The 16096-nt window shown below is 46.4% G+C and overlaps 1 protein-coding gene across 1 annotated transcript; it reads right to left on the bottom strand.

Moving 5' to 3' along the window:
* Positions 1–3654: 3654 nt before the first annotated feature.
* LOC143816916 (uncharacterized) lies at positions 3655–8118 on the bottom strand. The gene is made up of 6 exons (XM_077297896.1): positions 7705–8118; positions 7541–7615; positions 7347–7433; positions 7038–7254; positions 6785–6944; positions 3655–6673 (listed from the first exon to the last, which is right to left on the bottom strand). Exons 1-6 carry the CDS (start codon positions 7891–7893, stop codon positions 5656–5658), a joined length of 1746 nt encoding a protein of 581 aa, XP_077154011.1. The 5' UTR covers positions 7894–8118; the 3' UTR covers positions 3655–5655.
* Between the last annotated feature and the right edge of the window lie 7978 nt (positions 8119–16096).

The following is a 16096-nucleotide window of genomic DNA, read 5'->3' as shown; positions in this document are numbered from 1 at the left end:
AGAGGACCCTGTCCTTGCGGACTTACATTCTATGGGATAGTGGGGAAGAGACAGAAGGTAGGAGTGAGGCGGCGGCGGCTCTGGCGGCGGTGAGGTGGCGGCTCGGTTATTGTAGGCTATAGGCTTTCATGAAGAGATGGGTTTTCAGGTTCTGTCTGAAGGATCTGAGGGTGGTGGATAATCGGACGTGTTGAGGCATGGAATTCCAGAGGATGGGGGATATTCGGGAGAAATCTTGGAGGCGGTTGTGTGAGGAACGAATAAGTGTGGAGGAGAGTACGAGGTCTTGGGAGGATCGGAGATTACGTGAGGGAAGATATTGGGAGATTAGTTCAGAGATATAGGGAGGGGACAGGTTGTGGATGGCTTTGTAGATTAGTGTCAGTAGTTTGAACTGAATTCGTTGGAGAATTGGCAGCCAGTGGAGGGATTTGCAGAGGGGAGAAGCAGGGGAGTAGCGAGGAGAGAGGTGGATTAGCCGGGCAGCAGAGTTGAGGACAGACTGGAGTGGTGCAAGAGAGTTAGCGGGGAGACCACAGAGGAGGGTGTTGCAGTAGTCCAGGCGGGAGATGATGAATGCATGCACAAGAGTCTTAGTAGATTGTGGGGTGAGGAAGGGACGGATTCTGGCAATATTTTTGAGTTGAAGGCGACAGGAGGTGGCAAGAGTTTGAATGTGCGGTTTGAAGGACAAGGCAGAGACGAGAGTTACCCCGAGGCAGCGGATTTCAGATGTGGGAGAGAGCGTGATGCCGTTTACCATAATAGATAGATCAGGTAGGGGGGATACGTGAGATGGGGGAAAGATGATGAGTTCGGTTTTGTCAGATCAGGGAAGCTAATTAGAAGAAATGATTACAATACAGACCCGACAGTTTAAAGATAGCAGCAGTAAAGTGCATAGTGTGCATGATGTGCATCAAACAGTCAGTGGTTCATACACAGTACCTATCTGCTTACCCATAGTGGATCACAGCTGCTGTTACCCGCCCCGCTGCCCCTGACGCACGTTTTGCATACCTGCTTTGTCGAATGGGATGCTAAGGGGGTGCATACAGACTGCCTAATGGGGGTGCATTATACTATACAGACTGCCTAATGGAGGTGCATTATACTATACAGACTGCCTAATGGGGGTGCATTATACTATACAGACTGCCTAATGGAGGTGCATTATACCATACAGACTGCCTAATGGAGGTGCATTATACTATACAGACTGCCTAATGAGGGTGCATTATACTATACAGACTGCCTAATGGAGGTGCATTATACTATACAGACTGCCTAATAAGGGTGCATTATACTATACAGACTTCCTAATGGAGGTCATTACACTATACAGACTGCCTAATGGGGGTGCATTATACTGTACTGGCTGCCTAATTGAGGTGCATTATACTATACAGACTGCCTAATGGAGGTGCATTATACTATACATGCTGCCTAATGGGAGTGCATTATATTGTACTGGCTGCCTAATGGGGGTGCATTATACTATACAGACTGCCTAATGGGGGTGCATTATACTATACAGACTGCCTAATGGAGGTGCATTATTCTATACAGACTGCCTAATGGAGGTGCATTATACTATACAGACTGCCTAATGGGGGTGCATTATACAATACAGACTGCCTAATGGGGGTGCAGTATACTATACAGACTGCCTAATGGAGGTGCATTATACTATACAGACTGCCTAATGGGGGTGCATTATACCATACAGACTGCCTAATGGGGGTGCATTATACTTTACAGACTGCCTAATGGGGGTGCATTACACTATACTATTGTGCAGTTCTGGGATCTCTGGTTCTGCTATCTTAGTTTCTGTTTTCAATTGGTTTCTGCAGCCGTCTCTGTATTTTCTATTAGGAGGTGACCTGTTTTTATACCCAGTCCTTAGATCTTTCAGGGACATCCTTCCCCCTATCTATAGGTCTTTGCTGAGATTAACCTAGGATCGTCGGTGGGTCTGTTTGCAAGGAATGGATCGCCCACTCCATCGTAGGGTATCAGCCTAGTCTCAGTGCAGGGTCAGTTTTCCCCCTTCTATCCTAGTTCCGTGTTGCAGTTCTGTAACACCTAATGGGGGTGCATTATACTATACAGGTTGCCTAATGGGGGTGCATTATACTATGCAGGCTTCCTAATGGGGGTGCATTATACTATACAGACTGCCTAATGGGGGTGCATTATACTATACAGACTGCCTAATGGGGGTGCATTATACTATACAGGCTGCCTAATGGGGGTTCATTATACTATACAGACTGCCTAATGGGGGTCATTACACTATACAGACTGCCTAATGGGGGTGCATTATACTATATAGGCCTGTGGGAAGTCCATTATACTATACAGGCCTATGGGGAATGCATTATATTATACAGGCCTATGGGGAATGTATTATACTATATTGAGGACTATCTGGCACATTATACTATTATACTATATGGAGGCTATTTAAGGGGCCATCATACAGTGTGGGAATTACAGTGTTAGGTCTATCAAGCAGTTTGGGGGCTACTAAGGGGTCAGTATACTGTGTGGGGGTACATTACAGTGAGGAGACATCATGTTATGTATAAGAGAGCATCATGCTGTGTATAGGGGAGCTGTACAGGGGGAGACTCGGAACAAAATGTGGGCACTGTTTCCTAGGGCACTTTCACTCAGCATTACTATATTCTAGAGGGTTGCTTAGAATTTAGAGGGCACAGAGAACCACACAGATGGTGCAGTAATAGGGACACATTCGGCAGCAGCATTGGGGTACCAGTAGGATGAGGAGTTTGTGCAGGTTGGGAATAGATGGTGATGGGGTTGGAATATGAGAAGTGAAATTGTTGTTTTCTCTGCAGCCAAGTCCTGGGTGGAAGAAGTTGTCATGTCAGTCTGGGCCAGATGGAAAAGACCGGAAAATTGAACGATTCCATCAGAAAGAACATCAGCGGTAAGGCTAGTTTCACACTAGCGTTTACTGCATTACGTCGCAAATCCGTTTTTTTGCCGAAAAAACGGATGCGTCAAAAAATTGAAAAACGGTGACAAACGTATGCCACGCATCCAGCATTTCGACGGATCCGTCGCAAATCCGCTAAACGTTTCCGTCGAAAATACTGGATGCGTTGCATACGTTGTATCCGTTTTACCATCCGTTGTATCCGTTTTTCCGACGGATCCGTTTTTAAAAGGGGAGGCTCCCAAAATTTGATTGGCTACTGGAAAATTTGAAAAACTATATAGTACTGTATTTACAGCCCATCTTTGTGGGTTTTAGTTTTGTGGCAGCGATGGAAGGTGTTCTTGGGAGGATTGCTAGTTTGGTTACCGACGTTATCTTTGAGACAAATCGCCTGGATATCATAGTGCGGGAGAAGGAGGCGGCAGCGGAAAGGCGTAGGATGCTTCTGCAGCAACGGAGACGAAGACGAATGTGGATTCATCCGATTAATCAACTACGGATGACCCGGGGTGTCCAGTCCACTCTGTACCTGGAGTTGCGGCACAATCCACACAAATTCCACAACTACGTGCGGATGAGGATTGAACATTTCGATTTTTTGCTTGCAAAACTGGAGGATGTCATCCGAAGACAGGATACAAGGATGAGGCTTGCCATCACACCGGCGGAGCGGCTGATGGTGACCCTGCGGTAAGCCTCTTTTTTTTATTTCATTGCTGATATTGAATGTTATATTACATGCTGCAGAAAATACTGCGCTGGCATATTGCGCACTATTTTCTGCAGCATGTAGTTTTGGTTTTGTTGGCGGACATTCAACTGCTTTATTTAAATGTCATTGCTGATATTGAATGTTAACAGACTGCAGAAAATACTGTGCTGAAATATTGCGTTGCATTTTCTGCAGTTTTTTTTTTTTTGGGTTTTTTTGGGTTTGATGACATGCAACTGCTTTTTTCCTGTCATTGGTCATTTTGAATGTTATATTACATGCTGCAGACAATACTGCGCTGACATATTGCGCACTATTTTCTGCAGCATGTAGTTTGTGTTTTCTTGGCGGACATTCAACTGCTTTATTTAAATGTCATTGCTCATATTGAATGTTAGATAACAGACTGCAGAAAATACTGCGCTGAAATATTGCGTTGCATTTTCTGCAGTTTTTTTTTGGGGGGGTTTTTTGGGTTTGATGACATGCAACTGCTTTTTTCCTGTCATTGGTCATTTTGAATGTTATATTACATGCTGCAGACAATACTGCGCTGACATATTGCGCACTATTTTCTGCAGCATGTAATTTGGGTTTTCTTGGCGGACATTCCACTGTTTTTTTACACCGGATTCATGCTGGTTTTATTGGGTCTCCTGTCATTTTAAAAAAAATTAACAGTGCCATATTATAAAAAATTGCACAGACAAACAATTTTTAACATTTTTTTTTTTTTTTTTTTTATAAAGTTTCCTAGCTACGGGTGAATCTATGACTTCGCTCCATTATCAGTTCAGGCTGGGCATTTCAACTATCTCTGGAATAGTGAAGGACACATGTCGGGCTGTTTGGACCACTTTGCAACCAGAGTATATCCCCCAACCATCCACGGAAATCTGGTTGCGAAGTGCTGAAGAGTTTCAGCAAATTTGCAATTTCCCTAATTGTGTGGGTGCAGTTGACGGGAAACACATAAGGATTGCGAAACCGGCAGGAACAGGATCGGAGTATTATAATTATAAGAAGTATTTCTCCATCGTCCTTATGGCTATTGCAGACGCCAACTGCAGGTTCCTTGCCGTGGACATTGGAGCGTATGGACGGTCCAATGATTCGCAAGTGTTTAAAAACTCTCCGATGGGTCGTTGCCTTTATGGAGAGAGCTACGATTTCCCGCCAGCCAGACCACTGCCAGGAACAAATGACCCAGCCCTGGAATATGTCTTTGTAGGTGATGAAGCCTTTCAACTGTCGCTGCACCTACTGAAACCGTACAGTAGCCGGAACTTAAACCATACCAAGCGGGTCTTTAATTACCGGCTTACTAGAGCACGAAGAGTAGTGGAGTGTTCCTTTGGCATATTGACGGCGAAGTGGCGAGTTCTGCTGACGGCTATCAAGCTGAAAACAACAACTATAGACGAGGTAGTTAAAGCCTGTGTGGTGCTCCACAACTTTGTCCTGTCAAAGGAGCCCGTTTCTTTGGATGATGAAGAGTTGGAGACCACCTTGTGGGACTACCGCAGCAGCTCGGTTCGCTCTACAAGTTCAGTTACAAGGATGAGGGACCAGTTTGCCGATTATTTTGTCTCACCTGTCGGGCGGATCCCGTGGCAAGACATGATTGTGTAACCTGTTTCCCATGTGTAACCTGTTTCCCATGTGTTTTGGTTATGTAAAAAAAGTGTTTCTGCCCCCCCCCCAAAAAAAAAGGCCCAAAAGCGTGGTTTTCTTGCTAGTAAAACCATTATGTTATACCCTTTACATGTCTGGTGTTTGTTTTTATTAAACCTTTTTTTATTATATTACCTTAATAAATCCACACACACACAAAGAGTAGAATTGTAATCCGAATTTTATTTTAACTCTTTTTTTTTTTTTTTTTTTTTTGTTTTGCAAAAAAAATATATATATATTTTCCAACATTTTTATAGAAAAATTAGAACATTTTTTAGAATCTTATTTACACACTTTACAAATTTTCAAAGTGTTGGGTGGAGATATGAGAGGAGGATGTGCCGGAAGGTTGGACCACGTCGATAGGTGGGGAAACCCTACTTGTTTGGGGTGCAGTGGAAGTGGGGGTTAAACCAAGAGGCTGACCAGAGGGGGGTGGTGTTGGGGTAGGTGGAAGAGAAAAGTTCAGTAAGGAAAACATTGGGGAAGTAATTTGGTCTAGGGGCCGGGATTGTTGTGGGGACTGGGTCGGGTATTGTGACTGGGTAGGGTAGTGGGAGTGGCGTGGGGTTTGGTAATGGTGCTGGTGTGGGGATTGGAGCTGGGTTTGGTAATGCTGCTGGTGTGGGTATTGGGGCTGGGTTTGGTAATGGGGGGTATGGTGTGGAAATGGGGCCTGGTGTGGAATTGGAGTGGAGGTGTGGTGAGGTGTGTGGGTCGATTCATTAATGGCCTGCAGTGCAGCATTATGGCAGGTATTCATTACCCGCATCTGTTGCTCAAAAGAAAGCTTCTCCATGCTCATGAGCATGGATTGGAAAAAAAGGTTGGCCGGATCGGGACTTACAGCTGAATGCAGCCTATCCAAGCGACTGCTGGTTTCCTGGCTTGTTTCACTGATGCGTGATTGCACCATGTTGAAACCAGCAGTCACTTGCTCTCCCAAAATTTTGAAAGAGCCTTGGAAGGATGCATTCAGGTGTAAGAACTCAGGAGCATAGCTCCTTTCCTGACCCCTCTGGCGCTGCCGCCACGAACCTAATGGTGGTGTCGAGGTGGCAGGATCAGAGGGGTGGGGTAAAGGGAACGCTAACTGTTCAGCATCAGATGCGAGCAATGAAGCCTGCAATAATGCTCCACTGCTTGGGGCGGATGAAGTGGAGGGGACAGAGGGGTCAGAGGAGAGGACAGAGGGGTCAGAGGAGGGGACAGAGGTGTGGGGCCTACCGACGTGGCCCTCAGTGGCGGACTCAGGAGGGATCGCTTCAGAGGGCGCAGAGGAAGATGCAGGCGCCCGGTGGCTGGAGAAGGTGCTGTGAAAGAAAAAACAAAAGAAATTAATACATTGGAATGAAAAAGCCCTGACTGAAAGCAAACTAAGTAGACAGGTTAACATGGTTATTAGTGGGCTGTAGAATACTTACACTCTGCTTAGCATGGTTCGCCTCAGGAAGGAGAGGGCCTGGCCATATTTATATCTGCTCCTCTTCCTTCCTGCAGAGCCACTCGGGGCCTTCATCTCATCATTGAATTCCCTCTTAAAGCGATCCCTCAGTGACCGCCACCGCTTCCTAACCTTTCCAACTGTGAAGACAAGAATCAAAAGAAAAAACAAAAAATTGGTAAATGCAATACATTACAGTCAGCTCAAAACATCACTGGAAAGTGAATACTTACCTAGTTTGCTCTGCTGCTGAGGATGAAGGCTCTCCCGCCTTGGAAACAGGGTGCGACACACTTCGTCCCAGAGCCGACGGGTGACACCGGTATCTGCATGCCTGCGGTCAGCCATGTTCCACAGCGGCTCCCGCTCACGAACCTCCTCGATGAGACAGTCTACATCAATGTCATCATCATCATCATCCTCCTCTTCTGCGGGAGCACGCTGTGAAGCCTGTGTCAAAAAAAAAGGAAAACAAACAAATTAGTACACTGAAATACTAAAGTACCAATAGAATCCCCCTCCCCCCCAAAAAAAAAACTCACTGATGGCCGACCGTGGCGACGAGTCCGCCGACTCTGGGACTGTCTGGGAGAGCCTTCAGCGGCAGCAGCAGGAGCAGCAGCAGCAGCCTGAAATGAAGGAAACAAATTCTCAGTTAAGGTAGGCAGGTGTTTAGTAATCTGTTTTGTGTATGGTGCAGTGTGATGTGCGAAGCAACTGTTTCACCACTACTTACACTTGGTTCCTCCTCCACTTGCATCTCTCCACCCGTCTCGCCCCCTTCTGACAGCTCCTCATCTGATTCAGCTTCCTGTTGAAACATAATGTATGCATGTAGTTATCCATAAAAATTTAATTTAAAGAAATTTAAAAAAAAAAAAAAATTTTGTGTTAACTTACCGATACACGCTGTTGCTGTGGAGGAGGGCTGTCAGAAGAGGACATCGTTTTGTGGTCCTGGTGGGCAGCGGCTGTGTCCTGGTGGGCAGCGGCTGTGTCCTGGTGGGCAGCGGCTGTGTCCTGGTGGGCAGCGGCTGTGTCCTGGTGGTTCTGTAAGTTAAAGACACACTTGCAATCTGCTCGACACATTGAAGTAGCAGATTGGGGTCTTCAAAACTTACTTCTAGCTCTTTAGCTGTGGTCCTGGTGGGCAGCGGCTGTGTCCTGGTGGGCAGTGGCTGTGTCCTGGTGGGCAGCGGCTGTGTCCTGGTGGGCAGCGGCTGTGTCCTGGTGGTTCTGTAAGTTAAAGACACACTTGCAATCTGCTCGACACATTGAAGTAGCAGATTGGGGTCTTCAAAACTTACTTCTAGCTCTTTAGCTGTGGTCCTGGTGGGCAGCGGCTGTGTCCTGGTGGGCAGCGGCTGTGTCCTGGTGGGCAGCGGCTGTGTCCTGGTGGGCAGCGGCTGTGTCCTGGTGGTTCTGTAAGTTAAAGACACACTTGCAATCTGCTCGACACATTGAAGTAGCAGATTGGGGTCTTCAAAACTTACTTCTAGCTCTTTAGCTGTGGTCCTGGTGGGCAGCGGCTGTGTCCTGGTGGGCAGTGGCTGTGTCCTGGTGGGCAGCGGCTGTGTCCTGGTGGGCAGCGGCTGTGTCCTGGTGGTTCTGTAAGTTAAAGACACACTTGCAATCTGCTCGACACATTGAAGTAGCAGATTGGGGTCTTCAAAACTTACTTCTAGCTCTTTAGCTGTGGTCCTGGTGGGCAGCGGCTGTGTCCTGGTGGGCAGTGGCTGTGTCCTGGTGGGCAGCGGCTGTGTCCTGGTGGGCAGCGGCTGTGTCCTGGTGGTTCTGTAAGTTAAAGACACACTTGCAATCTGCTCGACACATTGAAGTAGCAGATTGGGGTCTTCAAAACTTACTTCTAGCTCTTTAGCTGTGGTCCTGGTGGGCAGCGGCTGTGTCCTGGTGGGCAGTGGCTGTGTCCTGGTGGGCAGCGGCTGTGTCCTGGTGGGCAGCGGCTGTGTCCTGGTGGTTCTGTAAGTTAAAGACACACTTGCAATCTGCTCGACACATTGAAGTAGCAGATTGGGGTCTTCAAAACTTACTTCTAGCTCTTTAGCTGTGGTCCTGGTGGGCAGCGGCTGTGTCCTGGTGGGCAGCGGCTGCGGTCCTGGTTTATCTGTTATATGTATAATGGATCTATAGTTAGACCACCCCCTGAACTAGGTAATGTTCAATGATAAACACCCTACTAAAATGATGTCAGAAATGTTCATACAGGTGAACACCAAAACCCCCCCAAAAAGTTGCACGTTATACCATTCATTTCCATGTCCCAAAAAACAAAATTTTTTAATGTTAACACCATGAAAAAATATATTTGACACATTTTATTTAAAATAAATAACCTCTCCCCCCCCCAAAAAAAAAAAAAAAATACTTTACAGGTTAACCTTTATTAAAAAAAATGAGCCCTCAACCAACCCTGTATTGCATGTGTAACCATTGGTACATACACCAGTTTTAAATTTACCTTTATGAAATAATACTACGGACATTTTTTTAATAAACATTTTATTATAATTTTTTTTTTGCACTTTTTTTTTTAAAAATCACAAGGAGCTGACATGCTCTTTATTTTAAATACAAGTACTTCAACTGCAAATGGTTATAACTGTAATAAAAAAAAATTCAACACTTTTATTAAATAGAAAAACCCCACACTCACACATTCAAACCACAAGCTGCACACCGCTAGACTTTTTTAAAAAACACATCAGATTTAAAAAAAAAAAAAAAAAAAAAAAAAAAAATTTAAACCACATGCTGCACAGACCACTATACAGTCAATACATCAGAAAAAGGCAAATAACCAATTATACAGCATGGACAAATGCACATGCCATCAACAAGACGTACCCAAAAAACATGCATGGTATGTTTCCACATTCCGGATTGCATCAGAATTTGGGCAGGATTTCCCATCAGTATTTGTAAGCCAAAACCAGGAGTGTAAAAATTAGGTAAAGTATAATACGAAAACAGGCACACTTTTGCTTTTATCACCCACTCCTGGTTTTGGCGTACAAATACTGATGGAAAATCCTGACCACATCCTGATGCAATCCTGCACATGGACACATACCCTCCCACATGAACAGGCATAAAATTGGCAAAGGCATAATATGGTGCAGGCACATGGTACAAAAGCACACAGCCGTCCAAAAATGCACACATACACATGCACGCACATAGCTTTATGCAAATACACATATGTACAACAAAGGCAGAAAGGTGAAACCAATCAGAAGACGCATACACACACACACATACAAAAGGCTGACAATCCTTTGGCTGAAGCAGCAGGTCTTCACAGTGGCTGGCATCATGGTGGATCTGGACTCTAGCATGGCACTGGCTGGTGCAGGACGATGGCAGGCCTCAGGTTCTCTTCAGGTTTTAAGCTCTTGTTGTAGTCAGTAGTACCTCATACACACAGAAATGCACAGGCACACAGATGCACACTAAAATTGCAATACTCACACTGGCTATGGTGGCTGGAGTCTTGTAGCAGGATGTCTGGAGTCTTGTGGCAGGATGGCTGGAGTCTTGTGGCAGGATGGCTGGAGTCTTGTGGCAGGCTGGCTGCAGTCTTGTGACAGGCTGGCTGGGGTCTTGTGCTTGGCTGGGGTCTTGTGGCAGGCTGGCTCTTGCTGGCAGGCTTCTTTGCTTCTCTGTGTCTTGCTGGCATATGTGGGGTTCAAGGCCCAGGCCAGGTTTATATAGATTTGGGGGTGTCTGACCAATTGGCAACAAAATACTTCTTCTGAGCATGCTCAGTGTAAAAAAAACGTATTGCAGCGCTGCATTGCGTCGTACGACGTGTCCCGACGCATCCGTCGCTCATAGGCTTCCATTGCAGCCAACGACGTATGCCGCAGGATGCGTCGCGACACGTTTTTTAGGCGGAGACAAAAAACGTTACAATCTACGTTTTTTTGAGACGACGTGTCGCCAAATTTCGACGCATCCGTCGTAAAACGTACACGACGTATGCCAATCCGTCGCCATACGTCGCCAATACAAGTCTATGGGAAAAAAACGCATCCAGCAAAAAGTTTTGCTGGATGCGTTTTTTCTGAAAAAAGACGTTTTGAAACGTAATGCAGTTAACGCTAGTGTGAAAGTAGCCTAAGTCACTATCTGTAACTGTGCTGTGATCTCTTATATGTTCTGTATGACTGGTATCTACCACTGACCATATGGTGGTAATATCCATGTTGCTCTTTACAAAGGTAAATATGACACATACCCATGGTAATACAATAATTTACAATAAGGCACTGAATACCAAGTTATATACCATGCTAGAAATAATAGGACATAGAAGCCTATCATCAATTACTACATAGAAAACGAAAAGAAACGATGATCACAAGGCCAAAGAGTATGAGAAATAACCAAATTTTATTAAATAACACCCATATAAAAACATAGATCACAGTGTAAAATAGGGGAAGCACACCTATCCATAAGACACCATCATACATAACATATTACGCGCATACCCAGGATATATGTAATGATAGCCTGCAGTGATATATTCGGGCGGTACAAATATACAGACTGACCAAATGGCACTAATGTAAGTCTATAATGACAACTTGCTATGACATATTGGGACGATATAAGTGCATAAACTAACCAAATGATCCTAATATAGGTCTATAATGACATGTAGCCCAATCATTGTCCACAAGATAATCTCACTCAGTCATATGCAGTATATAACTGCACAGCAAACGCCCGTCCATAATACACTGCTGCCCAAAGTATAAACCTCCGCCCCCATACTATATAGTACACATGGCTAAAAAGCCTTGTAGTGCCCGTGTAATACCTGCTCAGTGTGGTGGGGGACCGTGGTCACTCCTGCGGTAGCGCGTGCGCCCCGACGCGCGTTTCGGTCACCTTTCTCAAGGGGCCCCTTGAGAAAGGTGACCGAAACGCGCGTCGGGGCGCACGCGCTACCGCAGGAGTGACCACGGTCCCCCACCACACTGAGCAGGTATTACACGGGCACTACAAGGCTTTTTAGCCATGTGTACTATATAGTATGGGGGCGGAGGTTTATACTTTGGGCAGCAGTGTATTATGGACGGGCGTTTGCTGTGCAGTTATATACTGCATATGACTGAGTGAGATTATCTTGTGGACAATGATTGGGCTACATGTCATTATAGACCTATATTAGGATCATTTGGTTAGTTTATGCACTTATATCGTCCCAATATGTCATAGCAAGTTGTCATTATAGACTTACATTAGTGCCATTTGGTCAGTCTGTATATTTGTACCGCCCGAATATATCACTGCAGGCTATCATTACATATATCCTGGGTATGCGCGTAATATGTTATGTATGATGGTGTCTTATGGATAGGTGTGCTTCCCCTATTTTACACTGTGATCTATGTTTTTATATGGGTGTTATTTAATAAAATTTGGTTATTTCTCATACTCTTTGGCCTTGTGATCATCGTTTCTTTTCGTTTTCCATGTTGCTCTTTGTATAGAGATTATTTTCAGTAACAGCGCAATCATCTGCTGAGGTTCTCCTCCATTATTAGGGCGTGTCACCCTGTTGTAATCCAGGTTACCTGGTTAGGGGCCCACTCAGAAGCTTCGCTCCCCTGAACCAAAACCCTATCTATGCCTCTGGCCCGCACATAGGCTCCTGTATACATTGTGAGACCGCACAGCCTCTTATATACAGTGTGAGCCCCTATATAACTCCCTGTATACAGTGTGAGAACCCCATATAGCCTTCTATATACAGTGCGAGCCCCTATATAGCCTCCTATATACAGTAGGAGACCGCACAGCCTCTTATATACAGTGTGAGCCCCTATATACAGTGTGAGCCCCTATATAACTTCCTGTATACAGTGTATGAACCCCGTATAGCCTCCTATATACAGTGTGAGCCCCTATATAGCCTCCTATACACAGTGTGAGCCCCTATATATCCTCCTATATTCAATGTGTCCCCTATATAGCCTCCTATATACAGTACGAGTCCTCACATCTAATACACATTTTAATTTAAAAAAAGACAGACATATTCACCTTATTCCCGCTCCCTTGGCACTTTGCTGCAGTCCACGAGGTTCCACTTCTATTGGCTAGTGCAAGGGCCATCACCAGCTGATGACATCATCACGCTGGTGCAACATACATACAGACCAAAAGTTTGGACTTACCTTCTCATTTAAAGTTTTTTCTGTATTTGTACATTCACACTGAAGGCATCAAAACTATGAATTAACACATGTGGAATTATATACTTAGCAAAAAAGTGTGAAACAACTGAAATTGTGTCTTATATTCTAGGTTCTTCAAAGTAGCCACCTTTTGCTTTGATGACTGTGTGGCGCCCCAGGGTCCTGGTCATCACAGTGATATTGGGAGAGTGATGCTACATTTGGAGGCAAGGAAGGATAACTGAATCCAGGTATCACAAACATGCAACACATTCATACTCTAGGCCATCAGGGGGAGCTTCTGATCCTATTTACTAGGTGACTCCCCACATATATATAACTGGTAGTCTGTAGGCAAAGTTGGGCAGTCCTTCAGGGAAGCTGTTCCTGGCAGGAGCGAATTCCTGTCAGAGGACAGAGGAGAGAGTTCACGGAGCTGTGCATACCCTCAGAGCTGCAGCTCCCAGAAAGAGACATGTTGAAGGCCGAATTGTTTGCAGCGAGTGTGTAAGAGAGCAAGCACAGGAGAGGATATCAGAAAGGGACCAGCCCCGAGCAGGCTGCATCCTTCTGAGTCGCAGAGACCGGTGCACCGAGGTTGTAAGGACCTCTATGACTTACATCAGAGACCGGCAGGACAGCTGAACTCTATGTTACCTGTCCGACCTAACACCCAGGAGGCACGGTGACAACCTTAGAGGCTGGGGCGTGCTAGAGTCCCTATAAACCGCCTTAAGTCACCAGTCATACGGGTATGTCCTATCCAATCTGGGGGACAGAGAGAGATAACATCTGTGAGGACCTTATGAGAAGCTTAGCAGTAAGGGACTACACCACCACGGCGCTAGAGGAAAGGCTTTTATTCTCCACCTGGACAAGGGGACTCTGGACTTGCCTCCAAACCGGCCGGACTCTGCCTGCCCTGTGGTCTGGTGCTCTGGACTGTGGATGCTGAAGTCTTCAGTAAAGGTAAAGAGACTGTAACCCTGTGTCCTCGTTCTTCTCTGCGCCACTCACCATTCACCATCTACATACTGGGAAGCACAGGGGATATACTTCACCTGTGGGAAGGAATACCATCTAGCTGCCATAACATCACCCCAGCGGACCCCTTAAAGCAGCATCGGTCACCCTGACCGAATACCACAGGTCGCGTCACGAACATAAACTTTATCCCTTTAAAGACCTTTCCCCTTTATACGGACGTCCCAGGGCCACAGACCGGGTCAGCCACCATGTCATTCCCCTGTGAACACCGGACCCGATACTGAGTACCCCACAGCCCTGATGGGGCGTTCCAACTGCTTTCCATACTCTTGGCATTCTCTTGATGAGCTTCAAGAGGTAGTCACCGGGAATGGTTTTCACTTCACAGGTGTGCCCTGTCAGGTTTAATAAGTGGGATTTCTTGCCTTATAAATGGGGTTGGGACCATCAGTTGTGTTGTGCAGAAGTCTGGTGGATACACAGCTGATAGTGTAGCGCCCCCACTGTTGCAGGGCCGAGGGGTACCCGGTACCGGGCCTCTGAGTCTCTGCTCTGGAGTTGTCACGGTGGCTAGACCCGGTCCGTGACCCTGCTGAGGGGCGTACAATGAAGGTGGAGGTATGGTGACGATGTTATGGTGCGGTGAAGTGCCGGTCGCGGTAAATAACGAGGACACCAGGTTGCAGTCTCTTTACCTCTTTACTGAAGGCTTCAGGATCCTCAATCCGGAATACGGTTAACCAGGCTGCGCAAGTCCGGCCGGTCCGATGGCACCTCCAGAATTCCCTTTGCAGGTGGAAATCTGTGCCTACCTTCTAGCGCTTGTGTGTTGTGGTCCTCCCCTGCTGTGCTTACGGGATAGTCCCCACAACTGTTGTGTCTGTTTCTTGTGTTCCCTCACAACTCGATTCTGATGTTCTTTCACGTCCCCCAGATCTTATGGTTAGGACGCACCCGTATGACGGGGAGACTCGGAGCTCTTCCGGGACTCTAGCGTCGCCCCACTCCTGTTGTTACCCCCCTGTGTCTTCCTAGGTCAATTGGGTGAGACAGCCCGCCTATAACTGACTGTCCTGCCATAGGTTAGAAGTTTGGCCTGGAGCTCTATACTTCCTCGGCGTTCCGGCCACCGGTTACGCGCCTCAGTAGGATGTTGCCTTGTCTTACAGCACGACTCCTACTGGTATTCTCCTTGTTGCGTTGATCTCGTTTCTCACTCAGCACAATAAATCTCGCTTCTTGTCCTTTCTTGGGGTACCGCCGCTATATCGTGCAGGCGCGGTCCCGTAACGTTCTCTCTGGTCGCTAGGCCTCTGTCAGGATCCCACCCCTGACAGGGACCTCTCTGAATCTTCCCCTACAACGCCCTCTGCCACAAGGTGTTGCCTGGTTCCAACCCAGTCAGCTTTCTGAACTAACTTCCTATCCAACCCCCAGTTTTACCAGACTGTGAGGAGTGGCCTAATGCATAGTGCCCTTAGCTCCCCCTGGAGACCAGACTGTGAAATGTATTGGTGTCTGTGATACCTGGTCAGATGAACTCCTTCAGTGCCATCAGACGTACCATAGCCCCCCTTAGCGGCGGAGCACCAGTACTGCAACGACCAGGACTCTGGGGCGCTGCAATAGTCCTACAGAATAGACTGTTAGAATTTGCATTATGGCAAGAAAAAAACAGCTAAGAAAAGAAAAACGAGTGGCCATCATTACTTTAAGAAAAGAGGTCAGTCAGTCCGAAAAATTGGGCAAACTTTGAAAGTGTCCCCAAGTGCAGTGGCAAAAACCATCAATCGCTACAAAGAAACTTGCTCACATGAGGACTGCCCCAGGAAAGGAAGACCAAGAGTCACCTCTGCTTCTGAGGATAAGTTTATCCGAGTCACCAGCCTCACAAATTGCAGGTTAACAGCAGCTCAGATTAGAGACCTGGTCAATACCACACAGAGTTCTAGCTTCAGACACATCTCTACAACAACTGTTAGGCCGGCGTCACACTCGGCGTAAGACAATACGGTCCGTATTTTACGGCCGTAATACGGCCGAAATACGGTGAAATGTTCCCAAAATAGTGATCCGTAGTCAGGGTGTGTCAGCGT

This window comes from Ranitomeya variabilis, chromosome 3, assembly GCF_051348905.1.
Source record: "Ranitomeya variabilis isolate aRanVar5 chromosome 3, aRanVar5.hap1, whole genome shotgun sequence".
Classification (NCBI taxonomy): domain Eukaryota; kingdom Metazoa; phylum Chordata; class Amphibia; order Anura; family Dendrobatidae; genus Ranitomeya; species Ranitomeya variabilis.
Note: the sequence above shows the minus strand (reverse complement) of the source record. Positions and strands in the feature narration are given on the sequence as shown.